At 37.0% G+C, this 16,721-nt stretch overlaps 1 protein-coding gene across 3 annotated transcripts in view; it reads right to left on the reverse strand.

Moving 5' to 3' along the window:
- ATM (ATM serine/threonine kinase) overlaps positions 1 to 16,721 on the reverse strand; it is a 180,434-nt gene that overhangs the window by 10,582 nt on the left and 153,131 nt on the right. For all 3 annotated transcript variants that reach the window (XM_077113047.1, XM_077113046.1, XM_077113048.1), the window contains 3 exons: positions 9,514 to 9,663; positions 7,558 to 7,723; positions 6,174 to 6,260 (listed from right to left, as the gene is read on the reverse strand). In XM_077113047.1, coding sequence (XP_076969162.1) covers positions 6,174 to 6,260; positions 7,558 to 7,723; positions 9,514 to 9,663 — 403 coding nt within the window. The remainder of the gene's footprint in view (positions 1 to 6,173; positions 6,261 to 7,557; positions 7,724 to 9,513; positions 9,664 to 16,721) is intronic.

Consider the following 16,721-nt stretch of genomic DNA (forward strand, 5'->3'; position numbering starts at 1 on the left):
CATGGAGATGTGACCCACCCAATTGTGGGTGTGATCTTTTGATTAGATTATTTCCATGGAGTTGTTAGCTGATCCATTCAAGGTGGGTCTTAATCAGTTCCCTGGAGTCCTTAAAACAGTTGACACAGAGAGCAGAGAGTGTGGATGGAGACCTGACCTGACATTGATGTTTGGAGATGCTAAGCTAAGAAATGAAATTCAGAGTTTGCCCTGGAGAAGCTAAGAAGGGACCCAAAGATGCTCAGAGAGGAGATCACTGGAACCAGAGGCTGAAAGCAATGAAACCCAGGAACAAAGTGCCAGCTGATGCTGCCACATGCCTTCCCATGTGACAGAGGAAGCTGGGTGCTGCCTTTCCTCCAAAAAGCTATCTTCTTGTTGGTGCCTTAATTTGGACATTTTTATGGCCTTAAAATTATAAATTTTACCTTGATAAATCGCATATAAAAGCCAATCCATTTCTGGTATATTGCATCACAGCAGCTTTAGCAAACCAAAACAGATGTTAACCACTGTGTGGCAACTGTCATTTCCAGTAATTACATATTAGGTAACTGGAACTCAGTCTCTGAGGATAATGAGATTATCTGAACAAAACATAAAAACACCATCTCAAAGCCATCAACCTGTTAAAACCTGTTAAGCTTTACCAGAAAAAATTTGGGAAAGGATGGAAACCCAAGGGTTTTGGATTTGGAGGGTGGTATTTGCGGCTGCTTTCTCCTGAGAGCATGTTCCTATACCAATAGATGACCTGACTGAGAGGCTAACCCATACTTGAGACAGTCTTGCTAGGTTTTAAGTACAAAAATTGGAGCCCTAGTTGATAAATCTCCCAGGCCTTTAAATTCAAAGGCCTATTTTCAACTTTCATCCTATCTGAATTTTCTGTTTCAGATGCTATTGAGCAGTTTTTTCTTCATGAAATTTTTCTCTCCTTTGGCTCCAAGATATCTCTATCCCCAGGTTCCCATACTAGGTGACTACGTCCCAATTTTTTTTTTATAGCTCAGATGCAGCGTCATTCACTGTTTTAACATAATTACATTACAATTAGGTAATATTGTGCTGTCCATTTTTGAGTTTTTGTATCTAGTCCTGTTGCACAGTCTGTATCCCTTCAGCTCCAATTACCCATTATCTTACCCTGATTCTAACTCCTGATGGTCTCTGTTACCAATGACATATTCCAAGTTTATTATCTAATGTCGGTTCACATCAGTGGGACCATACAGTATTTGTCCTTTAGTTTTTGGCTAGTCTCACTCAGCATAATGTTCTCTAGGTCCATCCATGTTATTACATGCTTCATAAGTTTATCTTGTCTTAAAGCTGCATAATATTCCATCGTATGTATATACCACAGTTTGTTTAGCCACTCGTCTGTTGATGGACATTTTGGCTGTTTCCATCTCTTTGCAATTGTAAATAATGCTGCTATAAACATTGGTGTGCAAATGTCCGTTTGTGTCTTTGCCCTTAAGTCCTTTGAGTAGATACCTAGCAATGGTATTGCTGGGTTGTATGGTAATTCTATATTCAGTTTTTTGAGGAACCGCCAAACTGCCTTCTACAGTGGTTGCACCATCTGACATTCCCACCAACAGTGGATAAGTGTGCCTCTTTCTCCGCATCCTCTCCAGCACTTGTCAGTTTTTGTTTTGTTGATAATGGCCATTCTGGTGGGTGTGAGATGATATCTCATTGTGGTTTTGATTTGCATTTCTCTAATGGCCAGGGACATTGAGCATCTCTTCATGTGTCTTTTGGCCATTTGTATTTCCTCTTCTGAGAGGTGTCTGTTCAAGTCTTTTTCCCATTTTATAATTGGGTTGGTTGTCTTTTTGTTGTTGAGTTGAACAATCTCTTTATAAATTCTGGATACTAGACCTTTATCTGATATGTCCTTTCCAAATATTGTCTCCCATTGTGTAGGCTGTCTTTCTACTTTCTTGATGAAGTTCTTTGATGCACAAAAGTGTTTAATTTTGAGGAGCTCCCATTTATTTATTTCTTTCTTCAGTGCTCTTGCTTTAGGTTTAAGGTCCATAAAACCGCCTCCAATTGTAAGATTCATAAGATATCTCCCTACATTTTCCTCTAACTGTTTTATGGTCTTAGACCTAATGTTTAGATCTTTGATCCATTTTGAGTTAACTTTTGTATAGGGTGTGAGATATGGGTCCTCCTTCATTCTTTTGCATATGGATATCCAGTTTCTAGGCACCATTTATTGAAGAGACTGTTCTGTCCCAGGTGAACTGACTTGACTGCCTTATCAAAGATCAAATGTCCATAGATGAGAGGGTCTATATCTGAGCACTCTATTCGATTCCATTGGTCGATATATCTATCTTTATGCCAATACCATGCTGTTTTGACCACTGTGGCTTCATAATATGCCTTAAAGTCCAGCAGCTTGAGACCTCCAGCTTCGTTTCTTTTCCCTCAAGGTGTTTTTAGCAATTCGGGGCACCCTACCCTTCCAGATAAATTTGCTAATTGGTTTTTCTATTTCTGAAAAATAAGTTGTTGGGATTTTGATTGGTATTGCATTGGATCTGTAAATCAATTTAGGTAGGATTGACATCTTAACTATATTTAGTCTTCCAATCCATGAACATGGTATGCCCTTCCATCTATTTAGGTCTTCTGTGATTTCTTTTAACAGTTTTTTGTAGTTTTCTTTGTATAGGTCTTTTGTCTATTTGGTTAAATTTATTCCTAAGTACTTTATTCTTTTAGTTGCAATTGTAAATGGAATTCGTTTCTTGATTCCCCCCTCAGTTTGTTCATTGCTAGTTATAAAAATGCTATGGATTTGAGTGTTGATCTTGCAACCTGCTAGTTTGCTGTACACATTTATTAGCTCTAGTAGTTTTGTTGTGGATTTTTCCAGGTTTTTGACGTATAGTATCATATTGTCTGCAAACAGTGATAGTTTTACTTCTTCCTTTCCAATTTTGATGCCTTGTATTTCTTTTTCTTGCCTAATTGCTCTGGCTAGAACCTACAACACAATGTTGAATAATAGTGGTGATAATGGACATCCTTGTCTTGTTCCTGATCTTAGGGGGAAAGTTTTCAATTTTTCCCCATTGAGGATGATATTAGCTGTGGGGTTTTTCATATATTCCCTCTATCATTTTAAGGAAGTTCCCTTGTATTCCTATCTTTTGAAGTGTTTTCAACAGGAAAGGATTTTGAATCTTGTCAAATGCCTTCTCTGCATCAATTGAGATGATCATGTGATTTTTCTGCTTTGATTTGTTGATATGGTGTATTACATTGATTGATTTTCTTATGTTGAACCATCCTTGCATACCTGGGATGAATCCTACTTGGTCATGATGTATAATTCTTTTAATGCGTTGCTGGATTCGATTTGCTAGAATTTTGTTGAGGATTTTTGCATCTATATTCATTAGAGAGATTGGTCTGTAGTTTTCTTTTTTTGTAATATCTTTGCCTGGTTTTGGTATGAGGGTAATGTTGGCTTCATAGAATGAATTAGGTAGCTTTCCCTCCACTTCAATTTTTTGAAGAGTTTGAGCAGAGTTGGTACTAATTCTTTCTGGAATGTTTGGTAGAATTCACATGTGAAGCTGTCTGGTCCTGGACTTTTCTTTTTGGGAAGCTTTTGAATGACTGATTCGATTTCTTTACTTGTGATTGGTTTGTTGAGGTCATCTATTTCTTCTTGAGTCAGAGTTTGTTGTTCATGCCTTTCTAGGAACTTGTCCATTTCATCTACATTGTTGTATTTATTAGCATAAAGTTGTTCATAGTATCCTGTTATTACCTCCTTTATTTCTGTGAGTTCAGTGGTTATGTCTCCTCTTCGATTTCTGATCTTATTTATTTGCGTCCTCTCTCTTCTTCTTTTTGTCAATCTTGCTAAGGGCCCATCAATCTTATTGATTTTCTCATAGAACCAACTTCTGGTCTTATTGATTTTCTCTATTGTTTTCATGTCTCAATTTCATTTATTTCTGCTCTAATCTTTGTTATTTCTTTCCTTTTACTTGCTTTGGGGTTAGTTTGCTGTTCTTTCTCCGGTTCTTCCAAGTGGACAGTTAATTCCTGCATTTTTGCCTTTTCTTCTTTTCTGATATAGGCATTTAGGGCAATAAATTTCCCTATTAGCACTGCCTTTGCTGAGTCCCATAGGTTTTGATATGTTGTGTTCTCATTTTCATTCGCCTCGAGATATTTACTAATTTCTCTTGTAATTTCTTCCTTGACCCACTCGTTGTTTAAGAGTGTGGTGTTGAGCCTCCACGTATTTGTGAATTTTCTGGCACTCTGCCTATTATTGATTTCCAACTTCATTCCTTTATGATCCGAGAAAGTGTTGTGTATGATTTCAATCTTTTTAAATTTGTTGAGATTTGCTTTGTGACCCAGCATATGGCCTATCTTTGAGAATGATCCATGAGCACTTGAGAAAAAGGTGTATCCTGCTGTTGTGGGGTGTAATGTCCTATAAATGTCTGTTAAGTCTAGCTCATTTATTGTAATATTCAAATTCTCTGTTTCTTTATTGATCCTCTGTCTAGATATTTTGTCCATTGATGAGAGTGGCGAATTGAAGTCTCCAACTATTATGGTAGATGTGTCTATTTCCCTTTTCAGTGTTTGCAGTGTATTCCTCACGTATTTTGGGGCATTCTGATTCGGTGCGTAAATATTTATGATTGTTATGTCTTCTTGTTTAATTTTTCCTTTTATTAGTAGATAGTATCCTTCTTTGTGTCTTTTAACTGTTTTACATTTGAAGTCTAATTTGTTGGATATTAGTATAGCTACTCCTGCTCTTTTCTGGTTGTTATTTGCATGAAATATCTTTTCCCAACCTTGCACTTTCAACCTATGTATCTTTGGGTCTAAGATGTGTTTCCTGTAGACAGCATATAGAAGGATACTGTTTTTTAATCCATTCTGCCAATCTATGTCTTTTGATTCGGGAATTCAGGCCATTAACATTTAGTGTTATTACTGTTTGGGTAATACTTTCCTCTACCATTTTGCCTTTTGTATTATATATATCATATCTGATTTTCCTTCTTTCTACACTCTTCTCCATACCTCTCTCTTCTGTCTTTTTTTTTTTTTTCTGATTTAGCCTTTCCAATGCTGGCTTTCCTTACAATTTCATCCTTATTCCTCTTTGTCAAGATGATGTGTAAGATGAGAATCTCTTCAATCTAATGATTCCACCAAAACCATTTACAGATGGGTTCTAGATCTCTACCATTATCTTCAATCTCTTTTCATTACTCTGTATAAATTTATTGCCTAATTTACCATTAATACCTCAAAATGTGCAAACTAAACTCATCAGTTCTTACTTACTTCTACAAAATCCACTGAGTTCTTTAATCAGAGACTTCAGTTATCCTGGAGTCCCCCTCTTCCAGTCTTTCCAAAATTACTACTGCTACAGTCTACTACAAAAATGTCCCTTAAATCCAGTATCCTGGTCTCTACAACTTTAGTCCAAATCTTATTCATTTTTTATCTAAACTAGTATAATATCCCCTGACTTGTCTTCCTACTGTCAATACTGCTCCCCAAAATATATTTCAAAAAATAAAAGGTGGGTGGGCCATGGTGGCTCAGCAGGGAGAGTTTTCACCTGCCATGCCAAAGACCTGGGTTCGATTTCCGGTGCCTCCCCACGTGAGAGAAAAAAAAAAAACATGATCATGTTCTGCTTAATGTATCTTCAGTTACTTCCTGTCACCTAATAGATTAAAGTGTGAACTCTTTAGCCTGATTTTTACAGCCTACCATCAATTTATTGCTCAAGCTACTCAACTGTACGCAAACATCTCTCTAGTCACATATGTGTTACCATTCCCCAACCTGCTACATCTTCATGATTCCTTCTCTCAAATCTGTTCCAATTTTTGCTTGGATTGTCCCTCCCTCCCTCTCTCCCTTCGAGGTCTATCTCAAATATCACCTCTTCTATTAAGTTTCACTCACTAATCAAGGCAGTCAGCTACTCCTTCCAGCAACACTGTGTTTATGACTTCTTTTAAAAACAGTATTTATTGCTTTGATATGTGGATCTCTCTCATACTTTAACATCCTGACAGGCAAACAACATTTCTTAATGATCAAACATTTGTTAAATGGACTAAAGATATATATCTTTTATAACTTACCTAAATCTATATGTACCAGTTCTGCTGACTGCTCATTTATCAAGATATTCTGTACATGTCTATCACCAAGTCCAAGTATGTAACCAACTGGAAGGAAAAAATCCAACAATCTGATTCCATCTATCTCTACAATACATTTAGGCACAATTTCAACTAATATCACTAGTTATATAATTTTTGAGTAATTTAGGATTTTTAGCCTACTTATAAGAAAATTATATACATAACTGAGCATTTTGGGCTTAAGTCAAACCTTGCCAGCTATTTTCATGAACATTGCATTTTTAAGATATTAAATGTTTGCTAAAAATATTTTCCTTTTACCAACAGGCACACACACAAAAATATTAGTACTTTGAAAATCAGTGTGGTTGAAGGTGAGATTATTTATTAGGGCCAGAGCAGCACATTCTACGTATTCAAATATTTGAGTATATTCTTAGGTGGAGAAGCCTAGGTAAATTCTTCATTTTTCCATGAAGCTATCTTCTGCTTGCTGAATTACATTTAGCACAAATTAATCACTTACTCGTCTCCATATACCCAGGAAAAAACATATTTGAACACATACTTTAAAATGCTTTTAACCTAATAAAATGCAGCATGGAGAACTATAGGAAAACACTCTGTAGGGAGTTAGGATGTCTGGATTACTGGCTAGCTCAGCATTAACTGGGCCAAATTTCTTCTTTATAAAATGAATTAGTTGAACCAGATCAGTGATTCTCAATGTAGAAGAGAAGAGGATTCCATAATTTATCGAAACTTTTTCAAAACATACGTCCTATCTACCTCCCTTGGAAGAAAGTGGTCTTTAGTAAAAATCTAGTACATTAAATTATCACTGATGTTCCCATTTTCATACACTAGGATTTTGCTAGTTGCCATACGTAGCTATGCTAGTCTTGAAGAAATTAAAATACAAAGTCAAAATACATGTTGTGCAATGAACGTTCATTTAAATGTATATCATGGTTTCTATTTCCAAAATAACATTCCAATGAACAGAGCCAATTCTTGCATGATAATATCACAGTATCAAAAAGAATAGCCGAAGGAAATAAGTAAATGGAATTATCATATGTTTTATTATTTTCAAAAGAAATCTCAGAAAATAATATATTGAGGGAAGAGAAAATAAGCTATATTCACTATAAAACAAAGAAGAAGAACCAATTTTATTTCCCTATGTCAGCACAGGAGAACTATCTCCTGCAAAAGCTAAGAAAAGCTATGGTTTATAAGCTAAGAATTAGGATGAACAAGAAACACAATAACCTAATGATGAAGATGGTTTGGTTAACAACCACTGTCATTACCATCATCCCCCTGAACTCAGAAAGTGGAAAAGTGCTGAATCTACTAAGATGTACAAAAAGATTACCTATAGAAGAAGTAGCCACGCTGCGAGTATAAGCCAGTCGTTTCTCAAACCAAACAGCAGGGTCCAAGAATTTTTCCATGCAGAAGTAACGGAAAACTGGTTGAAAATGTTGGCAAATATCCATGAAGGCTTCATATTTCTCTTCAAAAGACTTCTTTTGAACATCCTTTAAGTAGATCATATACAAAATTATTTTTCCATTACTGTGTTCAACTAATGTCTACCAAGCATTTGAACAGGAAAAAATATGACAAATAGAAAAGAGATAAAACGGTGACCAAGATATCATCTCTATAAACAAAAGCTAATAGTTTGGTTAGGGAGGCAATTCATTATGTGATAATCTCTTTAGGGTTTTCACATTAATCTTAGGGGAGGAAAGCACACCAACAGTCACTGTTACTTGTTTTAATAAAATTCTAACTTAAATGATCCAGTAATCTAGGTGGGAGTAAACAGAAATGCCAAGGATAGCTCCAGATAATTACAGGTGGCATCAAAACACAAGGGATAGGGCGGGCCACGGTGGCTGATCAGGCAAGAATGCTTGCCTGCCATGCCAGAGGACCCGGGTTCGATTCCCGGTGCCTGCCAAAAAAAAAAAAAAAAAGGAAAAAACAAAAACAAAAAATACAAGGGATACAAGGGAATTGGAGAAAAGGAGGAAGAAGGGAAAAATCACTGATGGAACGCAAAGCAGTTGACATTTGCCAGAATTTTGTCCTCCAACATCTCACTATAAACATACTTTCCAGAGGCAAAACTTTTCAACTTCAATGTGCTCAACTCCCATCTATATGCTCCTAACTTCCAAATTTGTATCTTTGGCTCAGATCTTTATTAGGCTCCAGCCCAATATGTTTCTCTAACTGCCTATTTAACATCTTCACTTGGATGCCCTTATATCCAAATTAATCCACCTCCTCATGCTTGGCATAAGAATGAAATTTAGTTTAGCTTCATACAAAATGGCATGTAAAGAGAGAAATGAAACTTACTAAACAAAAGGCTGTAAAACCAACCCAGACTGGCTCTGAGGTCTAGGGAAGGAGGGAGCCTCTCATGTAAGCTTGGGAGACTGGCCCCATTTCCTTATATGGGAAAAATAAGTAGGGAGCAGGATCGCTGGAAGGCGGGGAATGGGACTCACATGGGTTAGTTAGACCTCTCAGATAGACTGTTACCTCTGGAGTACCCAGCTAATGGAGAAACAGGGATCTGCCTGCTATGCTTAGGGAACAAATGTTGCTGCCAATGACCACAATCCCATCCCATCTATTTATTCCTTCTCAAAGCCCATGCCATCTATTACTATCTGTTTGTGTCTCTTTCCCTTTGTGGTTGTACACTCCTTCTGCCAGGAACACCAAATCATTTACTAAACTCATCTCTATTAAGCCTTTCTTGCATCTGATTCTCTCTATTCCTCCCATTGTAGATAGAACTACTTCCTCTCTGTGCCTACACTGTACCCTGTTCTTCCATCATAATGTCTGTAGCCCTTTATTATACATTTTAAAAAACATAACAAAGCAAAATAGGTAAAGTGGATAGATTTCGGGGAACAGACAAGGTTCAAATCCTCAGCCCACCATTTATTAGCTCATTAACCTTTGAAAAGTTAAAGGTTCTAAGCCTCTTATCTTAAAATGGGGATAGTTATGATGATTTGCTTTAATGTCTTCTTTGTTTGTTTTAAGAATTGGCTTACCCCAAACTGGAAACAAATTAGCATACACTGAATGGAGTTTAACTGAATTTCTCATCTGACAAAACAAAACCTTCCCTTTTGCTCACATTTACTTTCATTCTGGTAAGCTTTCTTTCTTTTATTTAGTATCATTACCAACTGCCTCATGAAATCAAATTTTTTTGTGTATTATATATTTGATAGCTTTCAGCTATAATAAGTTATTGAATAACCTTATAATAACTTTAATTTTGAGTGTTACTCACCATCATTTTCTTTTGGCATTGATAGGCACTGAAATCCTTTGGCCTGTATCTTTTATGGGCACCATTTTCATTGTTAACAAGAAATTCACCAATGGGTACAGTTCCTGTACACCATTCAAGAACACCACTTCGCTGAGAAAGGGGAACGACCTGAAGTGACAGATTAAATACCTTTATTATGGAAGGACACTGAAGGGCATCTGATGGTCACTCAACTATTAGAGCCAGAGCAAAATTTCTTTTCAAGTTGTGTTAATATTTCTCTGTTCATAGGATACAAAGCCCCTTTGAAAAAAGCAAAAAAAGAAAAAAAGAAAAAAAAAACAACCCAAAAATAAACAAGTTCAAAGAATATAATTTTCTAGCCAGCATCTTAGACTTCTGAGAGCCTGCTCATCTCTCAATCCCCATAATTCTGGTCAATCAATCCTGTTAATATTTATCCATGATTGATCCATAGTTAAGAGTTTTTTTCCCCCGTTTAAAAGAAGAATTAAACTCTATTTTCCTTATACTTTTAATATCAATCATACTTGGAGAATTTCACTTTGGAGCTTGATAATTATAACCACAGGTATTACTGCTTTAAAGTTTCATTAATTTCACCAAGAGGAAACATATTCTTTAAAATGAGCAATTATACTGGTAAAGTTACTCTTTAAAGTTAAGACATTATAAACATACATAAAGTGTAGAAAATAATATAAACATCCTTTTTGAAACAGCATTCTGAAATCTGAGATTTCTCATATACAATAGGAAATAAAGCTCCCTTTAGACTCCTCACTGATTGCATCCCCCTTTCCATCATCAAGATTACTACTTATTTGAACATGTTCAATCATTTTTTGTATATTTTTATTTCAATGCTATCTGCACATAAATAACAGTACACTTTTTAAATAGTCTTATATAATATGTATACTCCTGAAAAACTTTTTCCACTCAACATCTGTAACTTTCACTGTTAGCATATTTAACCCTAAGCCATTCATTTTACCAGCTGTATAGCACTCTAATATAAATACACCACAAATAATTCACTCATACTGATTAACATTTACAGTGTTTCAAAATTTCCCTAAAACACTGCTGCAATGATCTAGTCTCCTGCTGAATATGTTATTATTATTATTATTTTTTGCATGGGCAGACACTGGAATCGAACCCAGATCTCCAGCATGAGAGGCGAGAACTCTGCCACCACGCCACCACTGCCTGCCCCTGCTGAACATATTTTAATTCCTCCAAGGTATATAACTATAAACTGAATATCTGTGTCATAGTGGATACATACTTCAACTTAGATAAGCAGATACTGACAAGTAACTATCTAAAGTGGTTATATCAATTCATATACACACCAGTAGTTATCTTATCACCTACCCCAAACTTAGCATTGTCAGGTTTTTATATTTTGCCAATTTGATGAGTGTGTAATGGTACCTCATTGTCAGGTTTTGATATTTTGCTAATTTGATGAGTGTGTAATGGTACCTCAATGTGTTTTTAATTTGTATTTTCCAGATTGCTAGTGAGGCTGAGTATCATTCAACAAGTTTCATTGGTCACTCAAATGTTTTCTTATTATGAAATGGCTGCTTGTACTTTTTACCCTTTTTCCTGCTGGCTTGTCTTTTTTCTTACCGGTTTTGTGAGAGTTCTATATATTTTCTGCATATAAATCCTCTATCGATATTAACATTATATTTTCATTTTCTTAGGTGGTTGCTTGTCTTTATGGCATCTTCAATCTTATAAATGTTTAATTTTAATGTACTCAAATGTTTATCTGTTTTATTTTTGTCTTAAGGAGGCATTTTATTCATTTATTAATGTACATTTATTAAGTGTCTATTACATGTTACACACTGCCAGAGGGCAATGAGAATAGAATGGCAAAGAAGGCAGATGAAGGCTATGGACTCATAAAACTGCATTCTGGTGAGGGAACAGATACACTAATAAACATTTATGATGCCACATAATAACTACAATGGAACAAAAATAACATAAAAGAGAAAGAAAGTAATGGAGATGTAGTTAGAAGGTTTCTCTGTGTTTAAATAAACTGATAATACAGGTTAAATTAGATAGTGTGTTACAGAAAACAAATTTTGTACCAAACACACACCTCTTTCTTTGGTCTCACCCAGAAATTGAACTTTTAAAAATACAGTCAGTTATCATTCTTTACCCAGTATTCTGATATACCTTAGTCCTCACCAAGACCATTTCATTCATATCTCTAACTGAAGTATGATCTCTCTTTCAGCTTAACAGTTGCTGTATGAAGTAATATTGACTTTCAGATCCGTAGAACTCTAATCTGAGTCTCAAGTGTCAGACAGATATCCCAAGTTCCAGGAAACTACCAGGTTACACACAAGGAGCTTAGCATCTCAAAATTTACACATAACAGTTAAAACTCAGGAATAGATGTGACTGCTGTAAAAGCTTATGATCTAGGAACCTTTATAATGGACCTTACTGTACTCCTTAATCATCTACTGCCCAATCTCTGTTCAGGTTCTATACCCTGATAACCTATGCTCTTGAATTTAATTCTGTTTGCTCATTATAGTTAATCCCTATTAGTGAGACCTTAAAATATTTGTCTTTTTATTTCTGGCTTATTTCACTCCACATAATGTCCTCAAAGTTCATTCACCTAGTGGCATGCCTCACAACTTCATTCCTTCTTGCAAGCACTCAAAATCCCATTCTATGTATGCACGACAGTTGCATCAGTTGACGTGCCCTTTAGGCCACCTCCTTCCACTGTAAATATGAATAATGTCACCATAAACACCACTGTGTGAATGAGCAAAAGAATTTTCAGTTCTTCCAAGTATATACCTAATAATGTAGTTGCAAGATCATATGGCAACCCTGTACTTAGACTCCTGTGGAACTACACTGCCGTCCAGAGGGGCTGCAACAGTCTACTTCCCTACCAACAGTGCAGAGGCATATATCTCTTTCTACATCTTCTTCAGCACTAGTACTTTTCTGTTTATTTTTTAAACACTTTTATTCACACACCATATGACCCATCCAAAATAAACAACCAGTGACTCCAAGTACAATCACAGTTACAGATTCACCACCACAATCTATATGAGAACATTTCTATTTCTTCCACAAAGAAGAGGAAAAAATAAAATAATAAAGAATTAACAAAAATAAAAAGGAGAAATTACAACAACCAAAATCCCATAGCCCTCCTTTATATCCCCCTCTTATTGACATTTAGCTTTGGTATATTGTCTTTGATACAACTAATAGAAGAATACTAGAATGTTACTGCTAATTATAGATGCTAGTTTGAATTGATTGTATTTTCTTTCCATATACCAACCCATTTTCAACACCTTGCAATGGTGACATTCATTTGTCTCTCCTTTTGCGAAACTTTCTTATATTTGTACATTTAATCACCATCATTGTCCACTCTAAGTTTTGCTAAGTTATACTATAGTCCCAATTTTTATCCCGTATCATTCCTTCTGCTTTCAGACATGCCCTAGCCTTTCTTTTAAACATACCCACACTATTCTCTGAACCTCTCTTGCCTGTCTTTTCCTATCTGTTGCTCCCTTTAGTATTTTTTGCAGTACAGATCTTCTCTTTACAAACTCTCTCAATGTCTTTCTGTCTGAAATGATTTTAAACACCTCTCATTTTTTTTCAAGGACAGTTTTGCTGGGTATAGAATTTTTGGCTGGCAATTTTTCTCTTTCAGTATCTTAAATATATCATACCACTGCCTTCTCGCCTCCATGGTTTCTGCTGAGAAATCTGCATTTAGCCTTATCAAGCTTCTCTTGTATGTGATGTATTGCTATTCTCTTGCTGTTTTCAGAATTCTTTGTTTTTGACATTTGATTGACTATTCATTTGCAAGTGTCTTGGAGTAGGTGTATTTGGATCTATTCTGTTTGGGGTACACTGCGCTTCTTGGCTCTGTAATTTTATGTCTTTCATAAAAGTTAGGAAATTTTCAGTGATTACTTCCTCTATTATTCTTTCTGACACCTTTCTCCTTCTGGGACACCATAACATGGATATTCATGCTGTTCTAGTTTGCTAGCTGCTGGAATGCAACACACCAGAGATGGATTGTCTTTTAATAAAAGAGGATTTATTTCATTAGTTCTTCAGAGGAAAGGCAGCCAACTTTCAACTGAGGTTCTTTCTTACATGGGAAGGCACAAAGTGATCTCTGCTGACCTTCTCTCCAGGCCTCTAGGTTCCAACAACTTTCCCCAGGGTGATTTCTTTCTGCATCTCCAAAGGTCTGGGCTGAGCTGTGAGTGCTGAGATGAAGTATGCTGAGCTGCTTGGGCTGTGCTATGTTGAACTCTCTCATTTAAACACCAGCCAATTAAATCAAACGTCATTCATTACGGCAGGCAAGCCTCTTCGCTGACTGCAGATGTAATGAGCAACAGATGAAGTTCACATATCATTGGCTCATGTCCACAGCAACAGAATTAGGTACTTTCACCTAGGCAAGTTGACAACTGAATCTAACTACCACGCATGCACCTCATTCCATTCCCTAAGACCCTGCTCATATTTTTCATTCTTTTCTCTATATGCTCTGAACTGTGTACAATTTCAGATGTTCTGTCCTCTAATCTACTAGTCCTTTATGTGCCTTTTCAAATTTGCTATCTCCATTGCATTTCTCATCTCTTCTATTGTGTCTTTCATTTCCATAAGTTCTGTGATTTGTTTTTTCAAGTTCTTCTGTATGGTCAACCTGTGTCTCCCTTATATACATCATCTCATTTGCCATATTTTCCTTCAACTGGGTGATGTGAAGATTTGTTAGAGCATCTTTAATTAGTTCTTTCAACTCCTGTATCTTATTTTCTTATTTGAAGTGTTAGTTTGTTGCTTTGACTGGGACATATCTTCTTTCTTCCTGGTGTAACTCATGATTTTTTCCTGGGTGCCTAGCATCTTGTTTATTTGATTAGTTTATTGTGGAGGTCATTTTCTCTTTTTTACCTAGGGTTTTATTTCTGGTGGCTTTGGTTGGCTTTCTTACTGGTATACTTCATTTCCCATCTGTTCACTGACATTCAGTACAACTTATTCTAGACCTCTAGCATAGCTTCTCTTTAATGGATCTGAATTTTTCAGCTATCCTTATTTTTCTGATTCTTGCCCTGCCTATATGGGAGTTTAACCGAGGAGGGTCTCCCCAGATGATTGACCCTAATCAGATATTCCCAGATAAGACAGGCCCAGGTCTCAGGAAGAGGGTATAATTAGTTTCAAGTTTCCGAGAGGATGAGACCCAGCAGGGTACCAGTCTTTCCTGTGAGGCCTCTTGGTTCATGTTTTTCCTATCCTGCCCAGCAGGTGGTGCTTATCTGCCCGCAGCTCCCCACCAGGGTAAAATGGTATGGAGTCTTTAATTTTCAGCAGACTCTGCTCCTGTCAGGGGCAGGGTTGAGATAGTGGCTGAGGCAGAAGGTGGGCTTAAGCTGTTTCTGTTTTCCAGCCCCTGGGGTATGATTCCTCTGAATGAGAATCGCCAATTGGGCTAGGCCCTGACCCCATGTTTTTCTGGGAGAAGATAAGCTCTTTAGAGATTTATCTCCTTCACCTGACTAGTTACTTTGTCTCTCAGACATCCCTTAACTACACCTTGCCTTGGTCAGTGCTGACAACTGAAAATGCCTGGAGTTCTCTTTAATGGGCTGGTAAAAAAGTCAAAAAAAAAAAAACAAAACAACCCAACAAAACCCAACAAAAATAATCCTTTCAGATCTAGTCCCTAGGCCCCTGGGTTTGCCAATCAAGACCTGGAGCTGGTACCTCACTCTATGTGCCCTTTTCTTGGGGGTGCAGTCCTTATCCAGTATTCTGAGCTCAGCCAATTCCAAAAGCCCCTGATTTTTTTTTTTTTTGGGGGGGGGCCTGCCTGCTCTCTGCTAGGAGAGACCTCAAGGTACCTTTCATGCTTAATCCAAGTTTATCTGTACTCAGACCTTGTATTCAGAGCTCCACATTTGTTAATTAAATCTGTAACTGATGCTTGCTTGAGCTCTCCTTGCCTTGCTTCTAGTAGAGGCTGCTTCTTTCTCCCATGAGGAAGTGTTTCCGACAACCCGCCATGCCAGTGGGGGAGAGGTGCCAGCCTCCACACAATTTACTAAAAATTCTCCCCCATAACCTCATCCCTCCACCTGTTCCAGACTGGTGTACGATGTGTGTCTGGTCATGGAAGTCCCCAAACAGTTGTTCCATTCAGTTCCTGGCTATTTACTAGCTGTCCTAGAAGATGAACTAAATTCCATACCTCCCTATGCCACCATCTTCTACCTGGAGTTTTGATCAGGAATGTAGCATATTTTGTCTCAGACTCTTAAAAGTACTACTCTGTTGTGAACAGAGCTGGCTTTGGGGAACCAACATTAGAAGTAAAGTGTTGGTCGGATAGTAATGGTAGAAGTGGTGAAAAATAGCCTAACTGAAAGCAAATAGGACTTGCTAATGGAATAGATGTGGGGTGTGAGAAAGAGAGAATTTAAAATTATGTGGTGTTTTAGTAGTGATGACAGTATTGTGGTTATATATATTTAAAAAAATGCATTATCTTATACCACCTGCTAGCCATCCCCACTGTATTAGTTAGGGTTCTGCAGAGAAACAGAGTCAACAGGAAACACTCGCAAATAAAAAATTTGTAAAAGTGTCTCATGTGACCATGGGAAAGCAGATCTAAAATCCACAGGGCAGGCTGTGAAGCCAACGACTCTGATGGAGGGTCTGGATGAATTCCACAGGAGAGGCTTGCCAGCCAAAGCAAGAATAGAGCCTGTCTCTTCTGAATCCTCCTTAAAAGGCTTCCCATAATTAGATGAAGCATCCTTCCTTGCAGAAGACACTCCCCTTTGGCTGATTACAAATGGAATCAGCTGTGGATGCAGCTGACGTGATCATGATCTAATTCTATGAAATGTTGTCATTGCAACACACAGGCCAGTACTTGCTCAACCAGACAAACAGATACCATAACCTGGCCAAGTTGACATATGAACCTGACCATGACATCCACCTATTTGCATTTTTACTTTAATTCAACAACTTGGGGATTAATTTAAACTTCCCCTAAATCTATTCATAAAACCCATCCCTATTTAACAAAAAAATCACTTTAATACCCCACTGTCACACCCCAAATTCTC

Source organism: Tamandua tetradactyla, chromosome 8, assembly GCF_023851605.1.
Source record: "Tamandua tetradactyla isolate mTamTet1 chromosome 8, mTamTet1.pri, whole genome shotgun sequence".
NCBI lineage: Eukaryota > Metazoa > Chordata > Mammalia > Pilosa > Myrmecophagidae > Tamandua > Tamandua tetradactyla.